General features: G+C 35.1%; 1 protein-coding gene across 2 annotated transcripts; it reads left to right on the top strand.

The window, feature by feature from the left end:
- The first annotated feature begins 1,291 nt into the window (after nucleotides 1-1,291).
- LOC132295003 (uncharacterized) lies at nucleotides 1,292-24,990 on the top strand. 2 transcript variants are annotated; one of them, XM_059793069.1, is made up of 7 exons: nucleotides 1,292-1,969; nucleotides 8,753-8,805; nucleotides 8,917-8,962; nucleotides 11,729-11,806; nucleotides 12,433-12,546; nucleotides 15,216-15,292; nucleotides 23,950-24,181. In XM_059793069.1, the coding sequence occupies exons 1-7, from the start codon at nucleotides 1,397-1,399 to the stop codon at nucleotides 23,996-23,998; spliced, it is 990 nt and encodes a 329-aa protein (XP_059649052.1). In that variant the 5' UTR covers nucleotides 1,292-1,396; the 3' UTR covers nucleotides 23,999-24,181. The 2 variants fall into 2 exon arrangements, with proteins under 2 accessions (XP_059649052.1, XP_059649051.1); XM_059793068.1 differs by lacking the exon at nucleotides 23,950-24,181 and adding an exon at nucleotides 24,483-24,990 and having other exon boundaries at nucleotides 1,302-1,969.
- The last annotated feature ends 2,130 nt before the right edge of the window (nucleotides 24,991-27,120 follow it).

The raw sequence follows: 27,120 nt of genomic DNA, 5'->3' as shown, positions 1-27,120 counted from the left end.
ATACACTATTTCTATTATTCTTTTATTATTTTAAATTTTTCTAGCTTTTAAACATAAACACCTATTAAATTTTAAGATTTACTAACTTTTAAGTTTTATTAACGGTTAAAAATTCATCTATTACGCTATAATTAAAAATAATAATATTAGACTATTTGAAAAAATCTTAATATGTGAAATCAATCTGATTCGACGAAAATGCTTAATATGATCCGATCAAATTCGCAAAGCAACGAATCAGATTGAATTCAATTTTCATCGTACAAAAACCTAATCCCCCAATTCGTTTAGTGGTCACAGCTAATACACACATGCATGAATTAAATCCTCTTCTTTAATTTTTTTTTGCATTCCTTGCTGCGTAACTTCAAATATTCATTTTGATTTTTTTTTTTTTTTGACGGTGAATTTCAGTGAATTTTACTATTTTTATTAGTCACTAAAAATAAGTGAAATTATAAATATGTCATTCAAATTTGGTAGTACTAAAATTTTAAGTGTCAGTTTGGTGCAATGTAAAAGGGAGGAAAGGGAAGGGAAGGTGATGGAGGGTGATTAAAAATTTGTGTTTGGCAAAAATTGTTGGAAGGAAAAGGGAAGGAAATGGAAGGTTTTGGAGGGTTATGTTAAAGTTTGAACAGTATTTTGCTTATCCTACAGAAAATGAGAGGAAAAGGAAAGAAAGTGAAGGAGAGGGTTGATATATTATTTGTGATGCCAAATTTGCTCTCAAGATTACATATACATAGAAGTTAACAGTTGCATAGAGAGTGAGAGACGGCGGCCTGGCGGCTGAAGCTTGCAAACGACGAACCCGAACTAGAACGATGGAAATTGAAAGATATGGGTTTTGATTTTCTAAACAATATACTGATATGGGTTTTGAACTTTTGATTCTTGTAGTGTAGAGAGAGAGAGGGCAAGTTTAGAGTTGAGAGCGAGAATAGAGACGAAGGCGAGATTGGGGAGGCTGAAATGATTTGCCCTAAATTTTTTCTTCCGGCTCATCATCTACGGGCCTGCTAAAGGTATAGGATGTTATATATATATATTTATCTTTCAAAATATAAAAGAATATAATAGTTAATTTATTAAAATAATTCTTTTTTTATTTTTTCTTTGTTTTTTTTTTTCTTAATATAATTATTATTCTTCTCTTTCTTTTCTTTGATTAAATCAAATACAACGACCGATTAAAATTATCCATCCCTTTTATTTCTTTCCATTTTTCTTTTCCTTCAAACCCACCGCACGCACCAAACATAACGTAAGGCAAATACGGGTAAGTTTGTATCTCTACGAGGCTTGTAATTCGTTGCGGAGACTTCAAATTAAAATAGGCAAGTCATTTGATTTTCAAAAAGAAACCCTCCAAACCCCAAAATTCCCCGCCACCATGGTGACATCCTCTTCCCCACCAGATCCTCCACCACCCACCGCCACCGCCACCGCCCGTCTCTTCACAAACCCACCGCGAGACCCAAGACCTCCAACGCCACCACTCCCTCAACAAACTCAACCCAATTACCAGCACTCCACTCCATACCCACCTCCATCTCAACAACAACAACAACCACCCCTTTACACAGCTCAATCCCTGCCGGCTCTCGCACCCAGAGTCCCCTCCAACACCATTCACCACCAATTAGGCAAGTCCCGTGACCACCCACCTCATGGAATCCTCTATCCGGTCGCCTCCTCCGGTCGGGGCTTTCTTCCCAAGGCTATTCGGCCCAAATTGGCCGATCAGACCGTCACCGTCGCAAACCCCGGTGGCTTCCCGCCTCGCTCTGCTGTTGCAGCCGCATACCCTCAACCGGTTCGGCCTTATGGGTTCCCTCATTCTGACCCTCAGGGCCAGAATGTTCACTTAATTAGGCCAGCTCACTTGCAGCACACTATTATTGGTTCTTCTGGTGGCGCAATAAGGGGCATGGTCAACGGCGTTCCGGTTTCGGCGCACCCCAAGGTTTGAATATCCTGATGCTTAGTTAGTCACACTTTCTTTGCATTATCAAGTTTAATTTTTGTTTTTTTGGGCTTGTTGGATTCTGAGTGACTGTGCTTTAAAAGTAACTGAAATGAGATGATGGTTTCTCTAAAATTTGATAGTTTCTATGTTGGAGATTATGCAAATTAGGATGATTTGACCAATTTGAACACGGTGACACCCTCATTTCAATTACAGTAGAGAATCTTGAAATTCAAAGAAAGAGAAGATAACCTCCATTTTAAGATCTTGTTGGATATGTGATTTTTGTACTTAATCTTTGTCGGAATTTATCTTTGATAATGTCTATGTTCTCTGGCCCGACTGCACTTCGGTCATGCTTTCTTCTCTTAATAGAATTAGAATTTTGATCTGAAATTCCAGGTCTACGGAGTTACAGACCTTCTCATACCACCCCCTTTATTTGGAGATCTGGCATTGATGATCTATTTTAAGTTGAAATTCATTGATGCATAGACCTGTCAAAGTTTTAGAATTGGAGCCCCCGTTATTCAATTTCAAAGTCTGAACCGAAGCAATTATTTATGAACCCAAAAATGACCTTTTGATCCAGTTTAGAAGGATGCTGAGACTCTTTGGAGAATGCAGGAGACCTTTTAGTTTATGAAAAGGAAAACTATAATAGATAAATGGTAAACTTTGGTTGGTGCAGATACTATATGAGCTTTTAGGCCTGGCAAATTGCTCCTGAATTTGTTTTTACTGTTAGTTTTTGGTTGATCGATCAATTGTTGACCAAGGATGTTTAACACATAGCCATGTGCCAATAATTGACCAAGTAATGACTTAACTACTTTGTTACTGGCCACTAGCTTTTAAATTTTACTCTCATATTGTTTAATTTTGACATATTGAATAAGTGAAGCTTGGCCATGAGCTATGTTACATGGACTCGGGTATGTTTGTCAGGTGCAGGTACGTATCTAAGCGTAAGACGTGTCAAATATCCAAAACAAAAGATAGAGGGACCCTGGTAAATATTCATACTATTTAAATTTTATAAAAAAAATAAGGCATTTCGCTTCTTTTGAAACTATAATATAATAAATTGAATTATTTGATATACTTTATAAGCGCAAATCCAACAAAAATTGTTGGACACATATCCCATACCCATGACCCATTATTGCGTGTCCGACATGGGTACTTCACTTACTTTTGAAGAGTTCATGTAACATAGGCCATGCGAAGTTTTTGACCTGGCATACTGTTTTGCACATGTAGCTTACTAGCTAAATGTCACGAAAAAATTTATGAATTGCTTTCGGGACTGTTAAAATAGTTAAAAGTAATCTGATTTTTAAGAATTAATTGTATAGTATCTGACTTTATTAGCACATTTTATGAGTAGGAGTTGCACTAAATGTTCAAGTGTGATGCTCATGCTCTGATCTGACAGCTCTGTTACCTCAATGCATCTCTCCCTGTATTTATGGCTAACATCCTCAGGTTTGGTCGGCTATATTATAGGTTTTTTGGTAGAGAAGATTTTGTAATTTTTATACACCGTATGTACACAGGTTGCTCCCTGTTTCTCACTTTCTTTTGGACCACCTTCATCTATTCCTCTCCCCCCAAGAAAATAAAAAAAGAGAAAGTTATCTTTTTATCCTTCTTTGCTGGCACGCTGTTCTTAGTTAAAGACAGTGTGATGTTGTGGTCCAAATTTTGTTTCGGACGGGTCGAGTTGTGATCCATTTGACCTGAAGCCCTTGAGAATATTTGTTTGACCTGCTTTTACTTCCGGGTCGTGGACCTTGTTTAGTACTCTCTTTGCCCGGTATTTAAGGGCGCTTAGGGTTTGGAGTGGGACAACGAGAGAACTGAAAATCGCAGAAAAGAGTGAGAGCGAGAGCTAGGGTTTGTGCGTGGTGTGTTTATTTTGCCGTGATTCTTGTTTTGTTCATGGTTCACTGTGTTTTTCGTAACAGATTGTTGTGAATGGTTTCAAGTAATTACTTGGTTCCAATAGTGGGGGATGCATTAGGAAAGAGATAAAGGATTGAGCAAAGTAGATCAAAACAGGTCAGGACTTCAATAGATGATTGGATATGGTATATTGAAATTCAGGATATATTTTGCCATTTCACCCTATTTAGGGCTATACCTTCTGTTAAACCGCACATGGTGATTTCTTTCACTGGTAATTCAATCCATACTTATTATTGTCTTTTTGTTGCCTTATTGTTTGTCTCAATGTGGATCACGTCATTCTTCGTACTAGTTAGGTAGGAAAATTGAGTGAAGGTTAGAATGTTTATTGGTTTCAAATTTGCAACTGGATATTCCCTCTTTTGGAAATTTTATCAAGTATCAAGATGGTTACACACACACACATATATATGTATGTATGTATATATTTCCCTATCATTTATGGTAAGTAAGTACCATTTGTTAAGAAAAGAACCTTTGGTGTTTCTTACCATTCTCCTTGTACTACATCTTCCAAGCAAAAGTTTTGAACAATTTAACTTGATAAGTGAGCACTCGTGCATGGGCACAATGGCCTACATTGATTTTTCTCCATATATGACATTCCTTCTAGTGATAAGTAAGCACTTGTGCATGGGCTCCTAGTTTTTTATGTGTGTGTCCCTTTCCAATTATTATTATATTCTTATTTTTGATTATTTCTGAAATTATTCTTGTATGAAAATCTTATGGAACAAAAGTTCTGTATTATGTTTGAAATTGTATGGTGTCACCCTATAATTTGGTATAGTTCTATAGTGAGGTCTGGATTCACCACTGTAAAAATACAAATACATATTATTTTAATGACAATTCCCCTTTTTAGGTGTACAGTCCACTTTTGGTATAACAAGTATACCCAATGACAAATTTGGTACTGTAATAATTAAAAAGTTGCAGGGTATCCCAAACCTACACGTTATATTGATGAAAATACCCTTTTGAAATGTATATGGTATACTTTTGGTATAAATTTAAGGAGGTGATAAAAACATGTTTTTTGAATATCATGAATTCTAGCATCCTATACATAAATTATAGGGTGATCAATTGTATTTTTATATACCACTGATGGTACTTCCAAAGGCCTTGTTACCTGATGGTACTTCCTCACCTTCCAAAGTTGAAGGTTGAGGTTTCGAGTCCCCATAGGGGCAAAAGTGAGTGTGAGTGTTTTTTGCCAATGAAAAAAAGAAAAACCTTACGGAACAAAAGTTCTGTATTATGTTCAAAATTGTATGGTATCAACTATATATATATATATGTATATATATGCACACACATGGTCTGAATTGTGCACCTTTTTGCTCAACTGACAGAAGCTAATGATTTTTCTTGTAATCCTCCATCGGTAAATTTTTACCAACTTTCTGTCATTCTGTGTGGTTTAGGGTTTCACTCTTAAATTGTTTCAAACATAATTGTCAAATCCCAATGTTGTGTTGGTGAAATACAGTTAGGTGTGCAAACGATCTGAGATTCTGAGTTACTTAAGCACACATAGAGTTTCGACTTAGTTTGGGTTTGTCAAGCTCGTTTTGTGGTTTAATTTCAAACAAGATTTGAAGGTTGTCCAAAGTTGAGCTGATCCTGAGCAACATCCTACTCTATGTGGTAGGATTTGGTGTGGGAGAGAGTGATCTGTTATCATTATCATATGCTCTTTAATAAATGAAATCACAAAATTACCCCTTAAATGTTAAGTATAAGAGTACCATTTGGAATAAGTGGAGTGTGAGAGTGCTTGTGAAGGAAAATTCCCTTTCTGAAATTGTCTTATTCTTTTAGTGGCCAAATCTAAGTGAATGGTGGAAAGATGTCATAACTTAAATTTGGTCAAGTCAGGTGAGTGCTGGCATGAGTCAAGGGCTGAACCTATTTGTAGTTACCAACCAAAAATTTACTGCTCTCAGAAAAAGTAAACCACCAATTGATGCGTACTTTTGTTAGTCAATGTTGCTGTAGGTGGGTTTTTCACTAAGTAGCAAATAGAGTTCAAGCGGTTCATAAACATTTTGAGCTAAGCTTGGAGCTCAAACATGATTAAAATTCAACTGAGTAGAGCCTGGGCTATCTAATTCTTGGCCTGGTTTGTTCAGTTACATCCCTAAAAGTAGTGGCCTAGTGGGCTTCCTTATCTATCAATTGGTTTGTTTCTCCATCTAGTTCAGGTGTTCAACCATTTGGTTTCCCTCCTTTGGACCTATATATCCTGCCTTTAAACTTAGGGGGTGTTCCATACTGGGCGCTAATAGATCATAGATGGGTGCAGAGTTAGCGACCCGATCAAGGTATTCGAGTTTTTTCCCGTGTGTGTCTGTGTATATATATATTGATGTTAAGTTTTGCAATTATATTCAATTCTCTATTAATTGATAATTATTGGAGAAGCAAGATATATTAACTACTTATCAAAATCCATTTGTATTAAATTTTCTTTGATTTGGCACCTAGAACTTGTTTAAAGTATGTAACCTCTCGCACAAGAAGGCAAGCAAGAAAAGACTTTGTGCACATCTTTTAGAGAACATCTCAATTTTTTCACAATTCTATTTTATGTCTATTCTAAGCATGGAAACTTTACATTATCATTATTTATTTGTTACTGCCTTTAATGTATGTGTAATAGGAAGGGAATTTTATAGATTTGATTGTTTGAGAATTTTATTGTCTAAGAATGAAACATACAATTACTTTAATATTCTTTTTGTTTGTCTGTCTGTTTGTTTGTTTGTTTATTTATTTTTTTATTTATTTTTATTTTTATTTTATTTTATTTTATGTATATTCCATTACAATAAATAATTTTCTAAGCAGTTACTTACTATCAGGGTGGGATTGTTAGTTATCCACTATGGAACCATGTTCGTTTATCAAGTTTAATTTATCCACTGCAGAACCATGCTGTTTTACAATTATGAGAAATTGCTAATTCATTAAATATGAGTTGCAAGAGGCGTGGTGTGGGAAAAAAAAAATACAATGAGAAGCTTTCACAACAAATCAAGAAATACAAAGCTCAGTCATGTTGTGAGTGGGAATCACAACACACAGCTGAAATGCCAACTAATAGGAAGAGGCAGTGAGCTCTTTCTTTCTCTCCTCTTCTTACAGTCACTCTGCTTGCCTCTAAAATGAGACAAGCATGCCTATTTATAGAGGTCTTTGATGGTCCAGAATGCCTCACTATTTTTCCTCATTAGGATGGGAACTCCACGTGTCCCTCTTGTTGGCACCAGGTCACTTGAGTGCCAAGAAAATTCCTTCTTCAAGGAATTATCTGATTCTCATCTGACGAACACCATTCAATCCTCCAAGCCACTATCTCCTCGATTTCCCATTGTGGGCACTATGTCAGTCTTCGCATTGGTCATGGCCTATATATTAGTGGCTATCACCCGGCCATATCTACTATGCAGTTGATTGCGTCCCGTATGCACTCAGATTATGTGTGCACCCATATCTCAGCGTCCTAACCTTTGAGGAACCAAGATTATGACTGTAAAATCCCCATCACCATACACTGGTGTTCATATTAGTAACCAGGTCTAAACTGTCACATAAATTGCTTTGCTGCAATTATTTTATTCTCATATAAGTAATGATCGTCTTTGGGATACTGCCATGGAATTATGAGTTAACTTCCGGCATGATCTTGGGGAATGGGTCATCATTGAGTCCATTGTTCTCTGTCATGGCGGCCATGTCACATTCTCATTGCTCGGTTCACCAAGCTATGTCAAAACTTGAGGTTGTAGCAGACCCAAAACATTGCCTCATGATTCAGGGCCCTGGGATATTATTATTATAATCAATATATTTTTTTTGATAAGTTCTAAAAAAAAAAAGTTATGAAAGTTATTTGGTTAATGTACTCACTGTCCTATGGTCATCCTTTATTGTTGGTAATTATTACAGCAATTCCTTACTCTTTCCTGCAGTTTGTATTTTGCATTAGTGTTTCATATGCATACGTCCATTATTGTTTAGGTTATTAGCATTAGTATGTGCCAATATGTGTCTATGAAACTATATTGGTTTGTCAAATATTATTCGCTATGGAACCGTTTTGGTTGATCAATTATGAAAGACTTTTAATTTATCAAATGTTAATTGGAAGAGGGTTAATTGTATGTTGCATTATCGTTTCACATCCTTTAGTCCATCCTTGAGGGGGTTTGTCAGGGTTTAAGGCGCAACATTTGTCTCAAAATCAGTTATATGTCAAGAATTCATCAATTCTTCACTTGTCGTTTTTATTATAATAATCTTAAAAGTGTAGGAGTACCGATCTATTTACAATTGCAATATGTGCCAATATTAGTATAAAGGACTGAAGGTTTAGTATCATCTCTTGATGTATAACGCTATTTTTAAAAATGCTGAAAAAATCTATTATTAGTGCACTTAGCAGAATATATAAACTAACATTTGCGTATCTAATAATTGTTCTCTAGCTTGCTTTGGATTTTGGGCGGACCACATTTCCAGTTCGTGAAAAGCATATCATGGGTGAAACTAAAAACTTTTCAGTTTCTCCTGTACTTTATCATGATAGTACATAAAGCATATCCATGAGTGGTTGGATTGAGGAGTTGGACTCATCTTTTTGGTTCACGTTATAGTGGCATAACAGAGTTTTTCTGTATATAGAGTTCTTTGGTGTCAATATTAATTGGCTTTTTTAAACCTGATTATGTAGCCTATTAATTTTTCTCGCTTGTCTTTAATATTGCATTCACAAGCTTTTATGTTTTATGTGATTTTTAGGTCTCTCCGTCTCTGCCTTCAGTTTCTGATTGTAATGGCTATAAAGACGTAAGGTATTGTTCGTTCTATATGTTAATATATCTCTTTTCATCATATTTAATTTTTTTAAATATCCATTTTGTTGTGCAGTCACTTAAGTTTTTCTCCTTTTATGCTATATGTAGGGATAGAAGCAGGGATGACACCTTTGCCACCGTTAGAGATCGAAAAGTAAGCAAGCATTCTTATTTGTGTGATTGGTGATGCACAACAATATGAAAATGTCCTTAACAGAAGTTTCAATTTGTATATGCTGTGTGTGTTTGTTATAAGCATGGTCTATAGAGCTTTCATTTAATGCCGGTCACATAGTTATAACACTTTGCGTTATTTTATCATTTGTGTTTTATACTCAGGCAGGGTTGAAATGCTTGAAACATTAGTAAAGGCGAAGCCAAAGTCTATTTACAATGGTTGCACCTGTCATAAACTATATATTTACATACAAACACACATATTAAGTATGATATAGAAATATATCCATCTACTATGTTTAACATTCTCCTCAAAGTCATGCTGAATCATAAACTTAGAGTTTGTCGGGCAACAAAATTTAATTTTGAAGGGCTCGATTTAGTGAAAAATCAACATCCAAAGGATTGAAGATAGGACTGAAAGAATCCCAGCAAGACATTGGTGACGGCAAATGACAGTCCATATGCTTGGTCTACATGTCATACGATTACTAGCAGTTGGAATAGTAGTCACATTATCCCAGAAAAGAAGGGTTTTTTTTTTTTTTTTTGGTGGGGGGGGGGGGGGGGGGGGGGGGGGGGGGGGTTGGGGGATTGTAGCCAAACAATCTTGACAGCTGCAGTTGTTGACATAGCACGGTACTTTAACATCCACAAGATCAGTGAGGCTCGAAGAAAGATACAGAAATCAGTGGTGGAACACTGATTAGTTGACTGTTAAAGAAATTATTTCTTTAACAGTGACATTATCGGTGTAGTCAACATTTGAATACACAAAAAATCTGAGAGTAGATAAGATTAAAGAAATGGACGGATAATTCATAAGACATCGATGTAATGAATGGAGTGGAGCATTTATGAACTAACAAATATCAGACGTAGAAAGAGCATAAATAAGACCACCAACCAGCTTTCGATACAGAGTAGCATTTGAAAGTGTTTTCCATCATTAGGACAAAGCATCACATAAAGCTCTAAAGGAGTGGGTATAGGAGAGATGTGTCAAATGAGCACATGAGTACAATTGGCTGCATATTCATGTTAAGAAAGAAGATAGCCATGTGGATTGTAAGCAACCTCAAGTCTAGTGAAAAAAATCTAAGATCTTTCATCTCAACCTGTGACTGTAAATGCTTTTTGACAGACTCAATATGAAAAGGATTGTCCTAGTAATAACCATATCATCATAGTAGCAAATTAGTAATGTCCGTGAGTTTAGGTAGCATGATAATGCTTACCGAACTGGAAATTGACTAACTAAATGGTTTGGCTATATTTATTAATTGAAGCTCAAATGGCCTGATTAAGAACATTAATAGCTCAATGAAGACAGCAATGTGCCGAGGGTGATAATGACTGGATGGTGTATGCACGCAAACCTCTTCATGAAGGTCATTATAACTTCATTCTTCACGTCAAGCTAATAAAATGGAATTGATGAACAAGAGCCACAATAATCAGCAGGCAAATGGTAGTCATCTTGGTCACATCTCATACCCTAGCACAATCTTTTCCTACATGACCGTTAAAGTTTTTTCCTATAAATTATTTCTCTCGTTCGGGTAATTCTTGAATTGATTTAGTTTTTATGTTCCAAAATTGTGCTCTAGTATGTTCGTCTAATGCTACTTGGGTTCAGAAACACTAAATCACTAATTATATTAACAATATCTCCTCCTAATTCAAGGTTTACTAATATTGTTATATCCCACTTTCTAATATTGGTTACAATGTTTTCTTTTAAATTGTTATCACCCCTATAATCGGTGTGTTTGGGCTAAAATGTTGATTTTTTTTTTCTCCCTCCTACTTATCCAAACACTTGATTTTATTATTATTATTATTGTCAATTAGGTAACACAACCCTTATTCTTTTCATGGGCTTGGGACCAGTAGTATAAAGATAAGACACTAGGTATGCCCTAGGTATGATATGTTAAAAAGGATGTCTTATGACCTCTCACTCATGTTAATATATAAAGAGAGATCTTATAGTGGTTTATTGACACTAAAACTTTGAAGCTGGTTTTGTTGCACGATAATTTATGATGGATTGATATGTTACATTTGATACATATGATTCTTGGGGACGTAGTAACCTGTTATTGTCTTTTTCCTTCTTGCTGTTATTGTCATTTTGCTCCATTTGTAATTACACGGATACGCCTTCCCCCTTCATCCCCGTTCTCCTTTGCCTTTTTATTGCCCAAAGGAAAGACTGATATGTTGATTGTATATAATGTTTTTTTTTGACAGTGAACAAAAAACTATAGGAATGGAAAATTACATGAGGAAGTTATATAAAACTAGAAACTCAACCACTTTCGACATTTTTGAATCATTTTCCGGGCCACTGTTTCCATTATTTGTTTTATTAACAGTATTTGTGCAACTCCTCCTGCCAAAAAAAGTCTGCTGTGTTTCTTGATATAGCTTCTTTCAATAATTGTATAGACATCAATTTCAGCTGTATTCAGTAATTCCCTATCCAGAGGTTAGGAAAAAAGCGAGGAAGATGCCACCTTCCTGAGCTGATACCCCAACAGCATCTTCCATCAGAATGGGATGTTAAACTTAGCAAGATTAAGCTTCCATGATTTGATGAATAAACCTTTAAACATTTCTAAATTTTCAGGGTGATATTGTATATAAATCTTTAATGGATATGAACTATGACTTATTATTTTGGTTTTGAGTATAATCTTCTTGTTGGGGGTTATTTACCTTTGATTTCTGTTTGTAGGTCAGGATCTCTGATGGTTCTTCTCTTTATGCTCTCTGTCGGTCATGGTTGAGGAATGGTTATACCGATGAAAGTCAGGTTTGCGTAATAGACTCTCTCTCTCTCTCTCTCTCTCTCTCGCATCTCATAGCTCTTTATATCAGGATTGCATCTCTTTCTCTCTCTCTCTCACGCACAAAATATTTCTGATCCCTAGAATTTTAAGGGATAATGCAGAACTTTTTTTATTAATTTTTATTTTTCTGTCAAACCCCCTTCCCTACATTACCACGATACAATGAAGAATATAATTTTGTATTAAAGCAGATTTATAATATGGCTCCAGAAATTTTGTTTTGTTTTTTGTTTTGAATAAGATCTTTCATAGTTTTTTATTAATAGATTATAGAACTATATAGAGGGAATGCCGAATGCCTTTATAGATTTTTGTGATATTCCAATCTTAGAAGCAGGCCTTTAGACAATGAATCCTTTCAATATTAGATGGTTACTGTACTTATATGACATTTCTCAAAATTAGTTTGAAAGAATTGAGTGACTCTGCTGCTTACTTCAGCGTTCAGTATTTTGTAATTTCTATATTTATGGTTCCAATACTGTTGAAGTTTGTGCGCATCTTTTATTTTTAACTTAGATTTTCTTCTAGGAATTTTTTTCTTATTCCATTGTTGCTCCCTAATATTTAGGTTGCTTTGCATTTACAGCCACAATATGTGGATGGCGTGAAGTCTCTTCCGAGACCTTTGCCTATACCTGTGGCAGATGCTAACTCGCCTACCACAAAGGAAAGTGATAAAGATCATGAGGAAGAGGAGGAGGTTTGTACTACAAATTATTATTGTTCTTATTGATTTTATTATTAGGACTAGTGAACTACAATGATAGTGATCGTTGGAGACCATAATTTGTTAATTAATAGAAATATTAAGTATTGAATTTATTTCAATTAATATTAGTTAAAACCCCTTTTTACTTTCTGTACCAAAAGTAAAAGACAATTCATTTTTTACTAATATATCTATCATATATATATAATTATATTATGTATACTAATCTACTTTAAGACAAAGTGAAAAAATGAATTCTTATTGTTCTTTCAGTTAATTAATTATCAACTTAAATGTTGTTAGGATCGCCTTATGTTTGTGATTGGTTGAGAATTTCACTAGCCGTAATATGAAAGAATTTAAATCTAAGATTGTTTTTGTTTCTGTGTAATTATATTCTCATAATTAATAGTATGATAGGTTTCTTCAGAAAATATTAATTATTAAGTAATCAAATTATTAATTACCTGTCAGATGACCAAATTGGTTCCTGTAAAAATTATTAAGTTATTAGACATTAATATTAGATGGTGGCTATTTTATTACCTATTATAATGGTGAGGATGTTTGTAATAAACTTATATAAGAAAAAAGAACACTTATTATAAAGTAATAAGGAAAAAGAAAAAATACCAGGGAATAGCATGTAGAATTAGAGATCAATTTGGCACATTTCAAAAACAACTTTGAGAATGTTCAGCTGCTGCATTTCTATCTTAACCTTTTCTAAAAACCAATTTACCACCTTAAATTTTAGAGCTTGAATTGTTTTTTAGTATTTGTTTTAAAGTTTCCCTGATAAGATCATCTTATTTAGATTCAGCATTATGCTTATAACAAAAACCGCTAATCAGCTTCCACACATGATTTTGAATACTGCACAGGTATGGCAATCTATGTGCCAAAAGAAATTTAAAGAAATAGGAGTGAATTCATTTTTTCACATGGTTGGGCCGTCTGTTGCTCTTCCAGCCCATTAAATAAGATAGGTTAGGTCTCAGTCAAGGTTGTGGCCATTGCTTTAGGCACTTGTTCCATGAACCAACTTGTAGCTAACCCTTACGAACAATCCTGGAAGATGTTTGAGAGTTGGTAAATTAGCTTGCATCTAAAAGTAGAACACAGATGAATCAGATGATTTTTAAATGTATATGGGTTATATTTTGAAATACCTTCTTCTCTACTAGTGTTAGTCATCAATCTTTTAATGTTGGGGATTTTTTACTAGTGCTTGCAACTGGATTCACTGCATAGTTGCAGATAGTATTGTGCCTGCCATGTTTATTAAATATTTTGTTTTGTTACTTATGCATCTGTATATTGTCCAAAGAAAAGGAGTAAAATCTACAGGGATAGATAATTACTATTTTGTTGGTAATTTATTATTTTCGTCCAAACAATCCTGTGTTTTTGTGGAGTATTTTTCTGTGAACCTAACAAATTCCCCCATGCGTGAGTCTGTTTTTGCTCTTCTGGTTCCAACTCTTGGTTCATGTTTATAGAGATGGAAGTCATGGAATTACATTTAAAGTTGACAATATGTGACTCACTCACTGCACCTTCAAACTTTTTCCATTCTTCCATGCATATTAGACTGTTGCTTTGGCGAGTAATGCTTTATTTAAAATGGCTTTTCTGATTTTTTTTTTCTTTCCCCTTCTTCTATTTTCTTTGTTTTATTGGGTGTGGGTTGGGGCTGGGGGTTTTAGACTTAACATCTGATGTTTTGCAGTGTTTGTTAATTGTTACCACTAATGAGCTCATTTTTTATTCAATAAGGCAAGCAAGGATGTTAGTGCTCTCCTACATTTATTTTGAAGGGTTCTTTGTTCTTTTATCTTCATTAATTGCATATTATTCTATTATAGTTTATGATTTGACTGGAAAGAAGTATGGAAAAATGTTTCACTTGAAATTGATTTTGTGTAGTTTTGGTCACCTTTTTTAAGTATCAGAAGAAACTTGATACTTAATGAACATCGACAGATTATGAAATGACAAATTGAGTTTTTCTAGCTTTATATTGTAGATAAATATTACAATTCTATATGTATCATATTTTTAGAGTAAATGGTTGTTAACATGGTATTAGAGCAGGCAACGTCCCGTGTTCAAGCCTCACCGTCATCCTCATAATTAAAAATTGAAACATGCGTTGGACCAAAATAAGGCCACACGTGAGGGGATGTGTTGAAGGATTTAAATATTAAAGTTACATCCTCTCTAAAAGCTCAAGCTTTTAGTTTTAAAGTAGATGGTTGTTAACAATATTGACATATTGTATCTATTAGTTCTTATTATTTTTCCAAATTGCAAGTACCGTTGTTGTAATGAATGTCGATCTCTCTATATATCCTAAAATGTTGATTAGTATACGGTTGAATGACAATTATCTTTCTCTGGGGCTGTAAGATGGTGCAGGCTATTTGAGCTTGGTTCTGAGCTTAGCTCGGTAAGATGCTCGCTTGTTAATCTTTTGTTTGAGGTTGAGCAACCTTCTAAGCTCACCTTTGCGTATTTACAATAGCAGTCTCTCTCTGTCCATTGCTTTTAGTTCGTCTTTATCCTTCCTCTCACATTTCTCGCTCCCCCTCTGCAAATTTGTTTATCTGTGTCATTCAATTGCGGAAATGATCTGTTCTATCTGCATTTGCTTTCAGGAGGGATCCGTCGAGCATTTATCTCCACAAAACCTGCTACAAAGACACGTTAAGCGTGCTAAAAGGGTTCGGGCAAGGTAACTTCAACAATTTGTGTTTATATAATATAGATGATGGATATGAAGAGGTTCTCAAATTTTTTTATTTTTTTTGTTTAGATAATATAGATGGAGGATATGAAGAAGTTTCCAATTTTTTTCTCTTTTTCCTTTCAAAAGATGATAGATATTTCAGCATAAGTATAGCTAAAGTTGGTTTTTGTTTTTTTATTTTATTTTTTTAAATTTGTGCAACATAGTTAAGATGCCTCCAGTTTATGACCTGAGGCCTATGTATCGTGAGGTTCTTCCATAGGATTTACTCTTAAGACTCAGTTTTATAATTCTCTCTCAAGTTTCCTAAATAATTCTAAGCCAATTGTAATAAAATTTTCAAGATCAATTAGGAACTTTTTAAATCAGCCTAATTATTAGTTACTCAAAATCTTAAGGTCTTTGGGGTCACTTCCCTTCTCTAAATTGTCTGTTTAATAGAGCTTGAAGCAAGATGTTGTCAGTGTATCTTTTGGCTTAGTCCTCATTCTCCAATCATAGATTTAATGTTGAAACGAACCTTCTGACGGCGTGACACAACACCGTAAATCAAGACAACTTTTACTCGAGGAATATGGCTACACATGACACTTTTTTCCTAGTAGGAATTTGCATGGGCCAGCCAAATTGCCATCCCTAACATCAACACTTCTTGGACGCTTCTGGACACGTGTTCAACACATCTTGGACGTGTTCATAATTCAAAAATTAAATGCTTAAATTTGGAAACATGGCCAACACATGTTGACATGTGCTAACATTATGACTAATGAAACTTTAACGTTGGATGATACTTCTTTTAACATGAATAATTTTCACTTAGTCAAATGGTCAGGTATGTGTAAGCACCTGGGCGGTATGAAAAGGTGTGGTTCTCATGCTTGATGTCAAAACTAGTGCTTCTGCTTCTTTCTTGTCTCATATTGGTTTGCTATTTGCACCTCGCATTTCTTTTGGTAGAATATTGTCAAACAGGTTAGATCTTTGATAGACTTTTGTTACTTCAGGCTTAATTTTGTTTCTAAATTTTCGTGCTTTCTTCTGGTTATTGTTTTGATTGTACTTTCTGGGGAGAAAAAAAAATTTATTATCTATATTTCAATATTGAAATTCTTCCCCATCAACAATATATTGACTGAAATAACAACAATAATCCACACATACCATGTCTGCCATGTCTGAAATGTTATGGTCATTCATAATGGAAAAATATTTGTATGCTGAAGCAATCTTATAGGTAGGGGTGCAACTCGGGTGGGTTTGGTGGGTTGATCAGTCAACCTGAGGTGTATAGACACTTCAGCCCAAGCCTGAGACTGAGTCTGAGCCCAACCTGAGCTCAGCCTCCGCATATTTTTAAAAATTCAAGTTAGGCTCTGGTCATGTTGAGGTTGGATTGTTGGGTTGACCTCAGATTAGTCTTTTGACAGAGTGGAATGTGCATTTGTTAAGGCTTGGCTAGTTGATGTACACCCAAGCTCAAGCTGTTAACTTTAAGAACAACAATATGAAGATGAAGGAAATAAAACAGTAGTCCTCTTATCAACAAATAATTCCAGAACTTTTTGACATAAAATAGCCCCAAACTCCCAATTATAAATTGTTAAATTTCATGTAAAAAAAAAAAAAAAAAAATTGAAAGAAAGAATTTTTTTTTAATAAAACAAGACTCTAAGCATCTTATCTGGTGGTAGTGTATTAGATAGCAATGTGAGGGAAGAGACTCTCGTATACTACTTGCTATGTATAGATCCGGAGGAGGTGAGTCGACGAGTTGCTGAGTTGTTGATTGTGGCTAGGTGGCGAGATTGAGTTTCTGTAATGATGTGTTGTCCGATGATGAGGTAGAATGATGTCGGCTAATTGATGACTAGCGAGGCAAATGGTGGCAGCGGTTGGCATTTCTCACAGGTGATTAGGGTTTCTTTCATTCTCGAGATCTGATTTCTATTATCTAATTATTGTTAGGTTATTTGAGATGAGAAATGTTTATAACAATTATATAAGTTGTTAGATTTAAATAGATGGCCAAGATTTACTCAGTAATATTTTAATAATAATAAAATTAATATTAAAATAATATCTTGGGTTTATGTTGGGTTCAACCTCTCAACCAAAGCACAACCATAACCAGAATTATGATTGGGTTGAGAAATTTGACCCAAGCCCAAGCCTTCCCAAATCTGGGTCGGGTCGGGTTGAAACAAAACCTGTTAGAGTGTGCCTCAAATTCTGTTGAAGATCTGGTTATGGAAGAATTGGACTGGTCCAACTTCTACGGACTGTTCTAACATGCCTGCAGAATTGAAGTTTGTATATTGGTGGAATTGGACCGGTCCAACGCATCTGATTTGTGTGGGATCAATTTCCTTTTCTGTTTGGAACTTTCCAATGGGCCTAGACTTGTGGAGGAAATTGTCTCTCATTAGGATTGAGTTGGCGATTGTTTTGGTTACTCCTTGGTATAAATAGAGCTGAAGTTGGGTGGAGAAGGTAGAGGAGAAAAGAGTGTAATTTTTATATTGAAAGGAAAAATAGTCGTTCTTCACCCGTGGACGTAACCAATTTGCTGAATCACGTAAATTTTATATTGTTCGTGTGTGCTTTCATTTTTTTTATTTGCCATTATAGAGTGAGATCTATGGGGTAATTCCTAACAAGTGGTATTAGAGCCATGGCGGCAACTATTACAGATATAAAAGTATGTGGTTGGAAAGTTTGATCGAAGAAGTAACTTCAGCATATGGCAAGTTCGGATGCGGGATGTATTGATTCAACATGGTTTAGAAGAGATTGCGTGACAAACCAAAAGAGATGGATGACGCAAAGTGGGCGAAGATCAATTCAAGGGCGATGAGTGTTATTCGATTGGTGTTAACAGATGACGTGATGTACAATGTGGTAGAAGAAGCTTCAACAGTGGATATATGAAAGAAGTTGGAGGGTCTTTACATGGGAAAGAATCTCACCAACCGACTAATCCTGAAACAAGAGTTGTACTCCTTTTGTAGAATAGAAGGTGTAAGCTTGCAAGAACATCTTGGTGAGTTTAATGAGATGTGACTTATCGAATGTTGATGTTAAGTTGAGTGATGAAGATAAAACTATTATCTTGTTGACATCGGTACGCTCTACGCATAAGCATTTATTCAATACTTTGCCATGGGAGAGATACAATCACGATGGAACTAGTTATGAGTGCTTTATTCTCCAATGAAGTGTTGAACGGTGAGGATCAACTTCATCAGTCTCAAGCTCTTATTGCACAAGAGAGGAAGAGGTTTGGAGCTCCAAGGAATTTTGTTCCAATGTTAGAGAAAAGGTGTCACAATTGTGGGAAAAAGGGCCATATTAAATGGTGGTGTCCAAAAGGAACGGAGAATGCATTTGTTGCTGATGTTATGTCTGACGCTATGAATGGGGGAAGTAATGTTGATGAAGCCCTTTCAATTGTCTGAGGCTATGCTTGTTCCTTTCATACCTATCTTCATAAAGAGTTGTTTACCTCTTATAAACTTGTAGTTGATAAGGTGTTTATGGGGAATAATTCTTCTTCTGATGTTATGGGAATTGGAACAATCAAGATCAGAACAACGAATGGATTCGTAAGGACCTTGATGAATGTACGTCAAGTTCCAAGTGTTGAAAGGAATGTGATTTTGTAAGGGTTTTGGAATCGAAAGGTTGGTGTGAAGTAAAGCATGGCTTGATGAAGATTAGAAGAGGGCCATGTATCATGCTTTTGGGAAGGAAGGTTAATAATCTCTATGTTTTATTGAGCAATACTTTGTTAGGTGGAGTAGTTATGTAGTTGCAAAGACATAATGGAAGCCTGTTTCTAGATCTACTAAAGTAAGGGATGATCAAAAAGGGCAAGGGAAGGAAGAAATCTTGGCAATTGCACTAGCACCAACTTTCATCCCAGAAGCAAGGAAAGTCTGTTTCGGTAATGTGAGAGTAGATTCCACGTTTGACTATTTCAACTTGGAGTTTGCTTGCAATAGGACAGTTTGATGGAATGGCGAAGAAGGACAAGAAGAAAGAAGATGTTTGGTTTGAGATGGAGGAATCTTTGTTTAAGGTGGAGATTGTTAGCGTGTGCCTCAAATTCTGCTGAAGATTCGGTTATGGAAGAATTGATCCTCTTCAACTTCTGCGGACCAGTCCAACATGCTTGGAGAATTGAAGTTTGTATACTGGAGGAATTGAACTGGTCCAACTTCTACGGACCGGTCCATTGTGCCTGATATGTGCGAGAATCAGTTTCTTTTTCCGTTTGGGACTTTCCAAATGGCTTAGGCTTGTGGAGGAAATTGATTCTCATTGGGATTCTACTATTTTAGAGTTGGTGATTGTTTTGGTAACTCCTTGGTAGACAAGTTGTGGGAATTCTTGTTGAACAAGGAATTGGTAATTGAAGACACTATAAATAGAGGTGAAGTTGGGTGGAGAAGAAAAGTGTGAAGAGAAGGAGAGATTTATAATTGTAAGAGAGAGTTGTGAGGGAGAGAAAGAGTGTGTAATCCTTATATTGAAAAGAAAGATGGTTGTTCTTCGCCCATGGATGTAAACAATTTACTGAACCACGTAAATCTTGTATTGTTTTTGTGTGGCCATTATAGAGTGAGATATTGGAGTAATTCCTAAGAAGACCAAGTTGCACCCTTACTTACAGGGGCCGGGCTTACAATGAGTGTTCCCGTCTACATGGAACAAAAACCAAGGATATTTCTTGTTAGGTTTGTTCATGTAAGTTTAACTACCTTTGAATTTCAGAAGGAAACTTCCATGAGAAGTTAGTTGGTGTAACTTTTTTATTATGAAAACTTACATTATAGTAAACACACTGTGTTTCTCATATGCATGCACTAAAGCATATGGTATATAAATATTATATATTAACAAGTTTCATTATAATAAAAACTTTAATTAAAATATCAGTTTGTATAACATATGTCTCCCCCCCCACACCCCACAACACACACACACACAACAACAGCAACAACAACAAGGACTTGAATTTTTGACTTCCCTTGTGATAGGATGAGGAGATGCCACTAGCTCAGGTTTGTATTTTGTGGACTGGACCCGCATTGGTGGGATGAGTAATGGGTAATAACATCTGATAATTTGTAGGACTGGAACTCGAGGTTCTGATAGAAAGTTGCCTAAGGTCCACTGATTTAGACTTAAATGGGAAGGGGGGTGAATAGGTCTCGTAGAACTAATTATCGGTTTTAACTAATTTTCAAATTAAAATTACTTTAACAGAACTTCAAACTCAGAATTATAGAGAGTTAGCAAGTAGAAAAAATCTAAACAATCTGCAACAATAAAAACATAAAGCAATAGAGACACCAGATATTTACGTGAAAAACCCTAAGCTGGGAAAAAGTAAGGGATTAGGACAACCAAATCCACTATAAGAGAATCCCCTAGTTAACTCTATTTACAACCTAGGTTAGCAGATTCTACCTGAAGAATCCCCTAGTTAACTCTTGACACAGAAGACTTTAAATATTTCCCCGAAAGTCTCCTGGCAGCTCTTCCGCTTATCAATAGCATCCATTCCTCACGAACTTGCTTCTCTAGCAATTCGGTTTCAGGCACTAGTCAATTGTTAAACAGTTAATTGAACACTGTGTTGAACTCTTCTTTGTATTACACAACAATGAATGTCAACACATGAATACACTCGCCAAAACTAAGTATGATGAATGCTATTATCTGCTATGTATGATATTCTCTGTGTGCGTATATATGAGCTATTCAGTTCTGCCTTAGCATAGTGCTTATATAGGCAACCAAGTAGTATAGAGTGAATAGGGTAGGTAGTGTTTAAAACCAAGTTGGAAATTGCTTTCTAGAAAGGTTTTATTGATCAGAAATTCTCATCAATCGATCAACATCAGTCCATATCGCTTCGATCGATACCTTGATGGATCAAATTCTTTTGTAGGTTTATACTTAACAAAAAGTTTTGAAAGGAAGTTTCCAAAACTCTTTTCGTGCAAGTTTAAAATAATTTAAGGCTTCAATCAAGTTGAAAACATGAAACTTTAGAAACCCTAGATATGCATGCATTAACCCTAATTTGGTGAGTATATCAATGTGTTGAACTGTCGATTTACTTTTATACCCTTATAGACGAAGATCACCAGATTGCTGTAGCATTATTTCCATTGTTTGACTAGGGGAGGTAACCAACACTAACTTTTGTTTTAATTTTCAAATCTAAGGTAAAAATTAAAAAACAAGTTATAGACCCAAGTTCTGATCTACAAAATTTGCCAACCGAAGTCCTATTGACCTAACTGTATAAAATAAACATGTCCAGGCGTTCAAATCAATAGATTAAATTAAATATAAACAAAAATTGAAAAGTACTTGTTGGAAGCTATGTTGCTAGATTTCTTCCATTGTGCTCTGGTATACAATATATATTTCTTCCATTGACCTACTTAACTCGGTGGTTAGAGTATTGCGACTAACATATTTTTTCACGGTAGCAGGATCGCTATAACCAACTCCATTGAGTTCGCCACCGCAGAACTCAACAGTCACACCTACTTGTTCAACACTATACTTAGATTCTACCCTTCTAAAAGGAACATTGGCTCTAACAATTCCGTCTTCGTCTACCAAACGATTGGAAATGTTTCAAAAAAGGTAGGCATATGACGTACAAAAAGTTCATGTCCTTCTTTATCGCTAAAGATAGGGTGTCCTACAACTTGAGTGTGTTTATCAGCTGGATGATTTGATTGACTCAAGTAATTCAAGATCAAAGGCTTTGGACTTCAAAGGAACTCGCAAGAAGATTCAAATTCTATGATGAATTTGAAATCTGATAAAAGCCACATGATAACGGAACTCAAAGCTCAATGGCAAAGTTGAAGTGGATCCAAGCCTTATGATGGTGGATCCAAAAGCTCAAAGATTGAAGATCAAGACTTGGGATGATTAGTCTAGGGTTAGTGTTAAACTTATTGTGAAGTTATTTTTAAAGTAACTTGATTTGAAAGCTCAACTCTTGATTTAGTGGACTCTAGGACCCAATACACTTCATGGATATCATTTCAATGGTCCTTAGATACTTGACGTAGGCCATAAACTTAATTGATTCATCTTATAAGCCATAAGTTGACTTTGAGTTGGTTCATGCTTGTCAAAGCTTTCAAAGAACTCGACTAAGAACTCAACTCATGTCTTAGGAAACTCTAGGACCCACACTTGAAATGAATGATACATTTAAAGGTCCTTAGATGCTTAGCAATAAGCCTTGGAATTGATTGAATCATATTAAAAGGTCTTAGTTGTTAGTGGAATAACGTAGGCTTATTTAAAGATTAAAGGGACTTAAATTTGACAAAATGAGCATGGCAGTCGACTACTTTGGTCCAGAGCTCTCATACTTTTTGACTTAATGCAAGTTGTTCACTACTCTTGTAGTATCAGTCAACATAAACATTCCAGTATGTTGGACCCACTGACTTCCTTGAAGTCACAAATTCAGTCGACCGATTTTGTCCCGTGTGTTGAGGCACATTATGGACAATTAAATCAGTCGACTACTTCTTTCAATCAGTTGACTACTTTCGTCATATTTCAAAATCCAACGGCTAGTTTAACAGTCCTTTGAGCATTTAGTGCTCCATGCAACTATATTTCTTGTAGGGTCTACAAATACTCATTGTTGTATGAATTTTGAGAACTACCACTATGCATACACTTGAGCATCTCTTGTTAGCAGAAGCTACCATTGATCTTAAAGTTGAATATCATTCATTGGTAGGAATCACTATTGAGCCGAAACTTGAATATCATTCACTGTGGTTAAACCATAGAGCCGAGCTTTCACTTGAATGCTTCATTTATAACTCTAGGATTGTGAGGTATTATTTATATATCTACCTTTGAGAGAGATCCACTTTTGTACTCCAAACTATAAACCTTTATTTATTGAGAGTTCAAGGAGGGTTGGTGTAACCCTTGTGAAGACTAAGTGAAAGGGATTTCACTTAGCAGAGGGAGCTTGGAAAATCTTGTAAAGGTTTGCTCTTCGCCCGCAAGAAGAGTGGCTGTACCAGTTTGCTCTCGATCTGCAAGAGAGAGTGGTTGTAAAGGTTTGCTCTTCACCTGGAAGAAGAGTGTATAAAGGTTCTACTCTTCACCTGCAAGAAGAGTCCCGTAGTGAATTTGAGAATCCTCGAGAAGCATCTTGAGGCGTGGACGTAGGTGGGAGTGCCGAATCATGTTGCGACTTTTTGTTTATCTTTTTTTCTCCCCTATCTCTTTACTTTCATTTGTGTTTATTTGATTCTCTCTGTGTTTTCTTTTTGGAATGTGTATGGATCATGTGTTGGGATTTTTTTGGTATATGGAATATGTCTTTTATTGATCATAGCTTATACTATGAATTAATAAATTGATCATTAAATTGACATTACATAAATAAAATATGATTGTGTGCTCATTTGGTTATATCTCTCTATTTGATTTTGGTTAGCACATATTAATAATAAAAAAGGTATAATACATTGTTTGCCATAGACTCAATTCCCCCCGCTACCGTAACAACACACATTCTTGGGTCAATACTTTGGTGACAATATTCTTTCGGGACGCATGTTTTCTTCCAGGGACAGTTGGAGTTGGGTGAAGGAGTCTTGCCACAGTGGATTATGTTAAATTGGAGATTGCATCTGGCGCATATGCACTTCATTTTAATTTTATAGATGTTTTAGCATGTGAAGCCAAAATGTCTAAATAGGATTATCTTGATATCTACTTAATGATACTTGGCTGCTTTTTTCACTAATCAACACCCAAAGTTTTTGCATGCTTTGTTCAATTGAGAGTAACTCCACAAAGTACTTCTATATGCTTCCCTCTTTTGAAATTGAACCATATTCATCTTGGAAAATCTATGGAATATTAATATATATATATATATATATATATATATATATATATATATATAATACACGTATCTCTATTATTGTTGCTGAATCTCCATCACACCAAAAAATATAAAAGAAAAGGAGAAATAACAGTGTGAAAAAGGAGCTTATGATTTTTGATATTGTATCGAGAAGTTCTCAACTATCAGTTTTTAAATTCATAAAATATGCATAAAAAAACCAATCTTGCTACATTGATGCTTTGGCTTCAGATTAAGGGAAGAGCGTCTTCAACGAATTGCGAGGTACAAAACTAGGCTTGCTCTTCTCCTTCCCCCAGTTGTAGAGCAACATTTCAGAAATGACATGTCTGCTGGGAACTGATGAACCGCTGTATGATCTGAAATCCTAGCTGAATGTTGGGCTCTTTAACTTGCATCACGCTTAAAGCTATTAAATTAACGAGCAAAGTTCTCTCAACATTAGCGAGGAAGATGAAGCACTCATTTGGTGGCATGATGTTTATTGGAAAGTTGCTGAATCTGAATGGGAGTGAAACAAAAGCAGTAGCAGAGCAATCTGTTTGTTCTTGAATCATTTTTACTTGTAAACTGTTATTTTTACGTCATTGTGCAGTATATGGGCTTACTAATATTTAATTGAGTACCTGTAGTGGGTTTGGAAATTTAACTTATCACTGATGCTTTTACATAGAATTTAAGCACACCAATATTTACCTTAACCTGGAGATATCAATTTTAAACACCAAATAGAAGTAAATTGATGTGTTAAAAATGATGTGCAGTTGCAGTTTTGGATTGTTATAGATGTCTGCGTGCCGTCATGGATTTGGACCTTTCCAAGCTCACGTGGTTGGGGGGCGTGACATTAAGCACACTTGTGAGTTTGTATTGAGTTGAGTTGTGATACAGAGTCCGACTCTCGGACTAATCCGATGTATATATGTGAGGGTGATGATGTTATTAAATGACGTTATTGGACTCACATAAATGACTCTCAGACTATTCCGATTGCATTTATGTGAGAGATGATGTTATTAATGATGTCATAATGATGTTATGGGACTCACATAAATGCAGTTGGATTAGTGACTACTTATCGTTTTCTTACTACTGGATAAAACCCTTTTCCTTTGTTTGTGAACCAAATTGTAGGTTATGATATCATAAGCTTTAGAGTTGAATGAATCAAGTTAGTATGTTTTTTTTTTCTTGGTTAACCAAATAAAAGAAAAAAGTGAAACATATGTACTAAATTGGAGCACCATTTTAGTGACTACAACAAAATAAACGTTTTTATACAATTCCATTTCCTCCAGTAGGCATGTTTTGACTATTAAGCTTTATGTTTTTCTCTAGCTACTTCCATTTTCTTCCAATTATTATATGAGTCACCATGGAAAGAAAATTTCATTACAAGGCATAGAAAATATATACATTTCTCAAAATTTCTATCATAAACTAATGTAGTCAATTGTTGACAATTTGGACTCAACATGGCACAGCATAATTATGGTAATAGTTGAACTAAATATTTTAAAATATAATAGTTTATTTTATTAATTATTACGTAAAAGCAGTTGTTAAACGCTATTTATTGAAATCGCCAAAAATATTGATGCAAACATTATAGCGTTAATCATTAGAAATTGAAAGATAAAAGTACGGTGAAAATCCAGTAATGTCACAGGCCTTCCAAACCAAAATATATCACCTCCAACTTCCTATGAACATGTCCATCTTTCCGGCACACACACACACACACACACACACACACACACACACATATATATATGTATATTATTGCACTACCACCTACTTCCTAGAAAATCTTCAATTTCTTAGTCTTGATTGTTACAATCCCAAATTCTCAACTGAAATCATTATTTATTTCAGGGATTCAACGATAAGAATGAGGCTTGGAAATGTTGTCATGGTCAATAGCTTTTTCTCTTTTCAAATTTCAACTCTCCAAATGTTTTTCATTCAATTCCCAAATCATTACCAGATCTTGTGGACCCCTAACCATGATTTTTTACTTACGTGTTATATTGATTTTCTTGCAACCTTGTCCCCATTTCCGGACATTATTAATACCCGCCCGTTAGGTACTCGTTCCATCCCATGGTTAAATGGTCTTGGAGCCAGAGAAGAGGTATTAGGATTGAAAATTCGCACGGTTATAAAGTTGGAATGACAAAATTTTACCCGTTTATAATAATTAATTATAATTTAATTTTTAAATTCAATAATATTAAGTATATATTAAACAGAGTTTAATTTATTATATTCCAATCATTATATGTTCTTTTGTATTATTTTTATTTAATACATAATTTTAGTATTAAGTTACAATTGAGAAGTTGAACATTGTCCTCTTCTCTGCATAAGAGAGAAAAATTTATAATCATAGTTAAAAATTTATTTTATTATTTACTTTAGTTAAATTCGCATTACAATTATAAAAATATTTTACAAAACTTGCCTCCGTCCTGTCCCTACCCCGTTTAATAAACGATTTTGGGATGGAAATGAGGGTAGCTATTCTAAACAGAGATGTGAATGACGTTCTTCGCCCCAAACCGCCCAATTGTCATCCCTAGGTCTTAAATTATGCGTACGACCCAACCACAACTTGACACAAAAGAAATTTTAAAATATCCGTTTCAATTTTATTCAGTTTTTTTATTCACTTAGGTTATGATTGGTCAGGACTATGATCCCATACCATGTAATAATTGTTTTTCTATTCAGTAGTGACAATAAATAGGTACTATTGTCTCTTTTTCTAAATTCATGGTCCTGACCAATCACATGCAGTAATTTATACAATTGTATAAGCTTTTTGCAACTTTTGCTTACATAGTCGCATTCGATTAGTGGAGATTAT

The sequence above is a fragment of the Cornus florida genome, unplaced genomic scaffold (genome assembly GCF_030987335.1).
Source record: "Cornus florida cultivar Cherokee Brave unplaced genomic scaffold, ASM3098733v1 CherokeeBrave_3.0.0_Hap2_Chr02, whole genome shotgun sequence".
NCBI classification, from domain to species: Eukaryota; Viridiplantae; Streptophyta; class Magnoliopsida; order Cornales; family Cornaceae; genus Cornus; species Cornus florida.
This window is presented reverse-complemented; position numbering and strand designations above follow the sequence as displayed.

What these genes read in the sequence shown, in the direction of transcription:
- LOC132295003 (XM_059793068.1), top strand. Translation starts at nt 1,397, where the DNA reads ATGGTGACATCCTCTTCCCCACCAGATCCTCCACCACCCACCGCCACC. An exon ending in CGGTTTCGGCGCACCCCAAG is followed by an intron (nt 1,970 to 8,752) that starts GTTTGAATATCC and finishes TGTGATTTTTAG; the next exon opens with GTCTCTCCGTCTCTGCCTTC. An exon ending in ATCATGAGGAAGAGGAGGAG is followed by an intron (nt 12,547 to 15,215) that starts GTTTGTACTACA and finishes ATTTGCTTTCAG; the next exon opens with GAGGGATCCGTCGAGCATTT.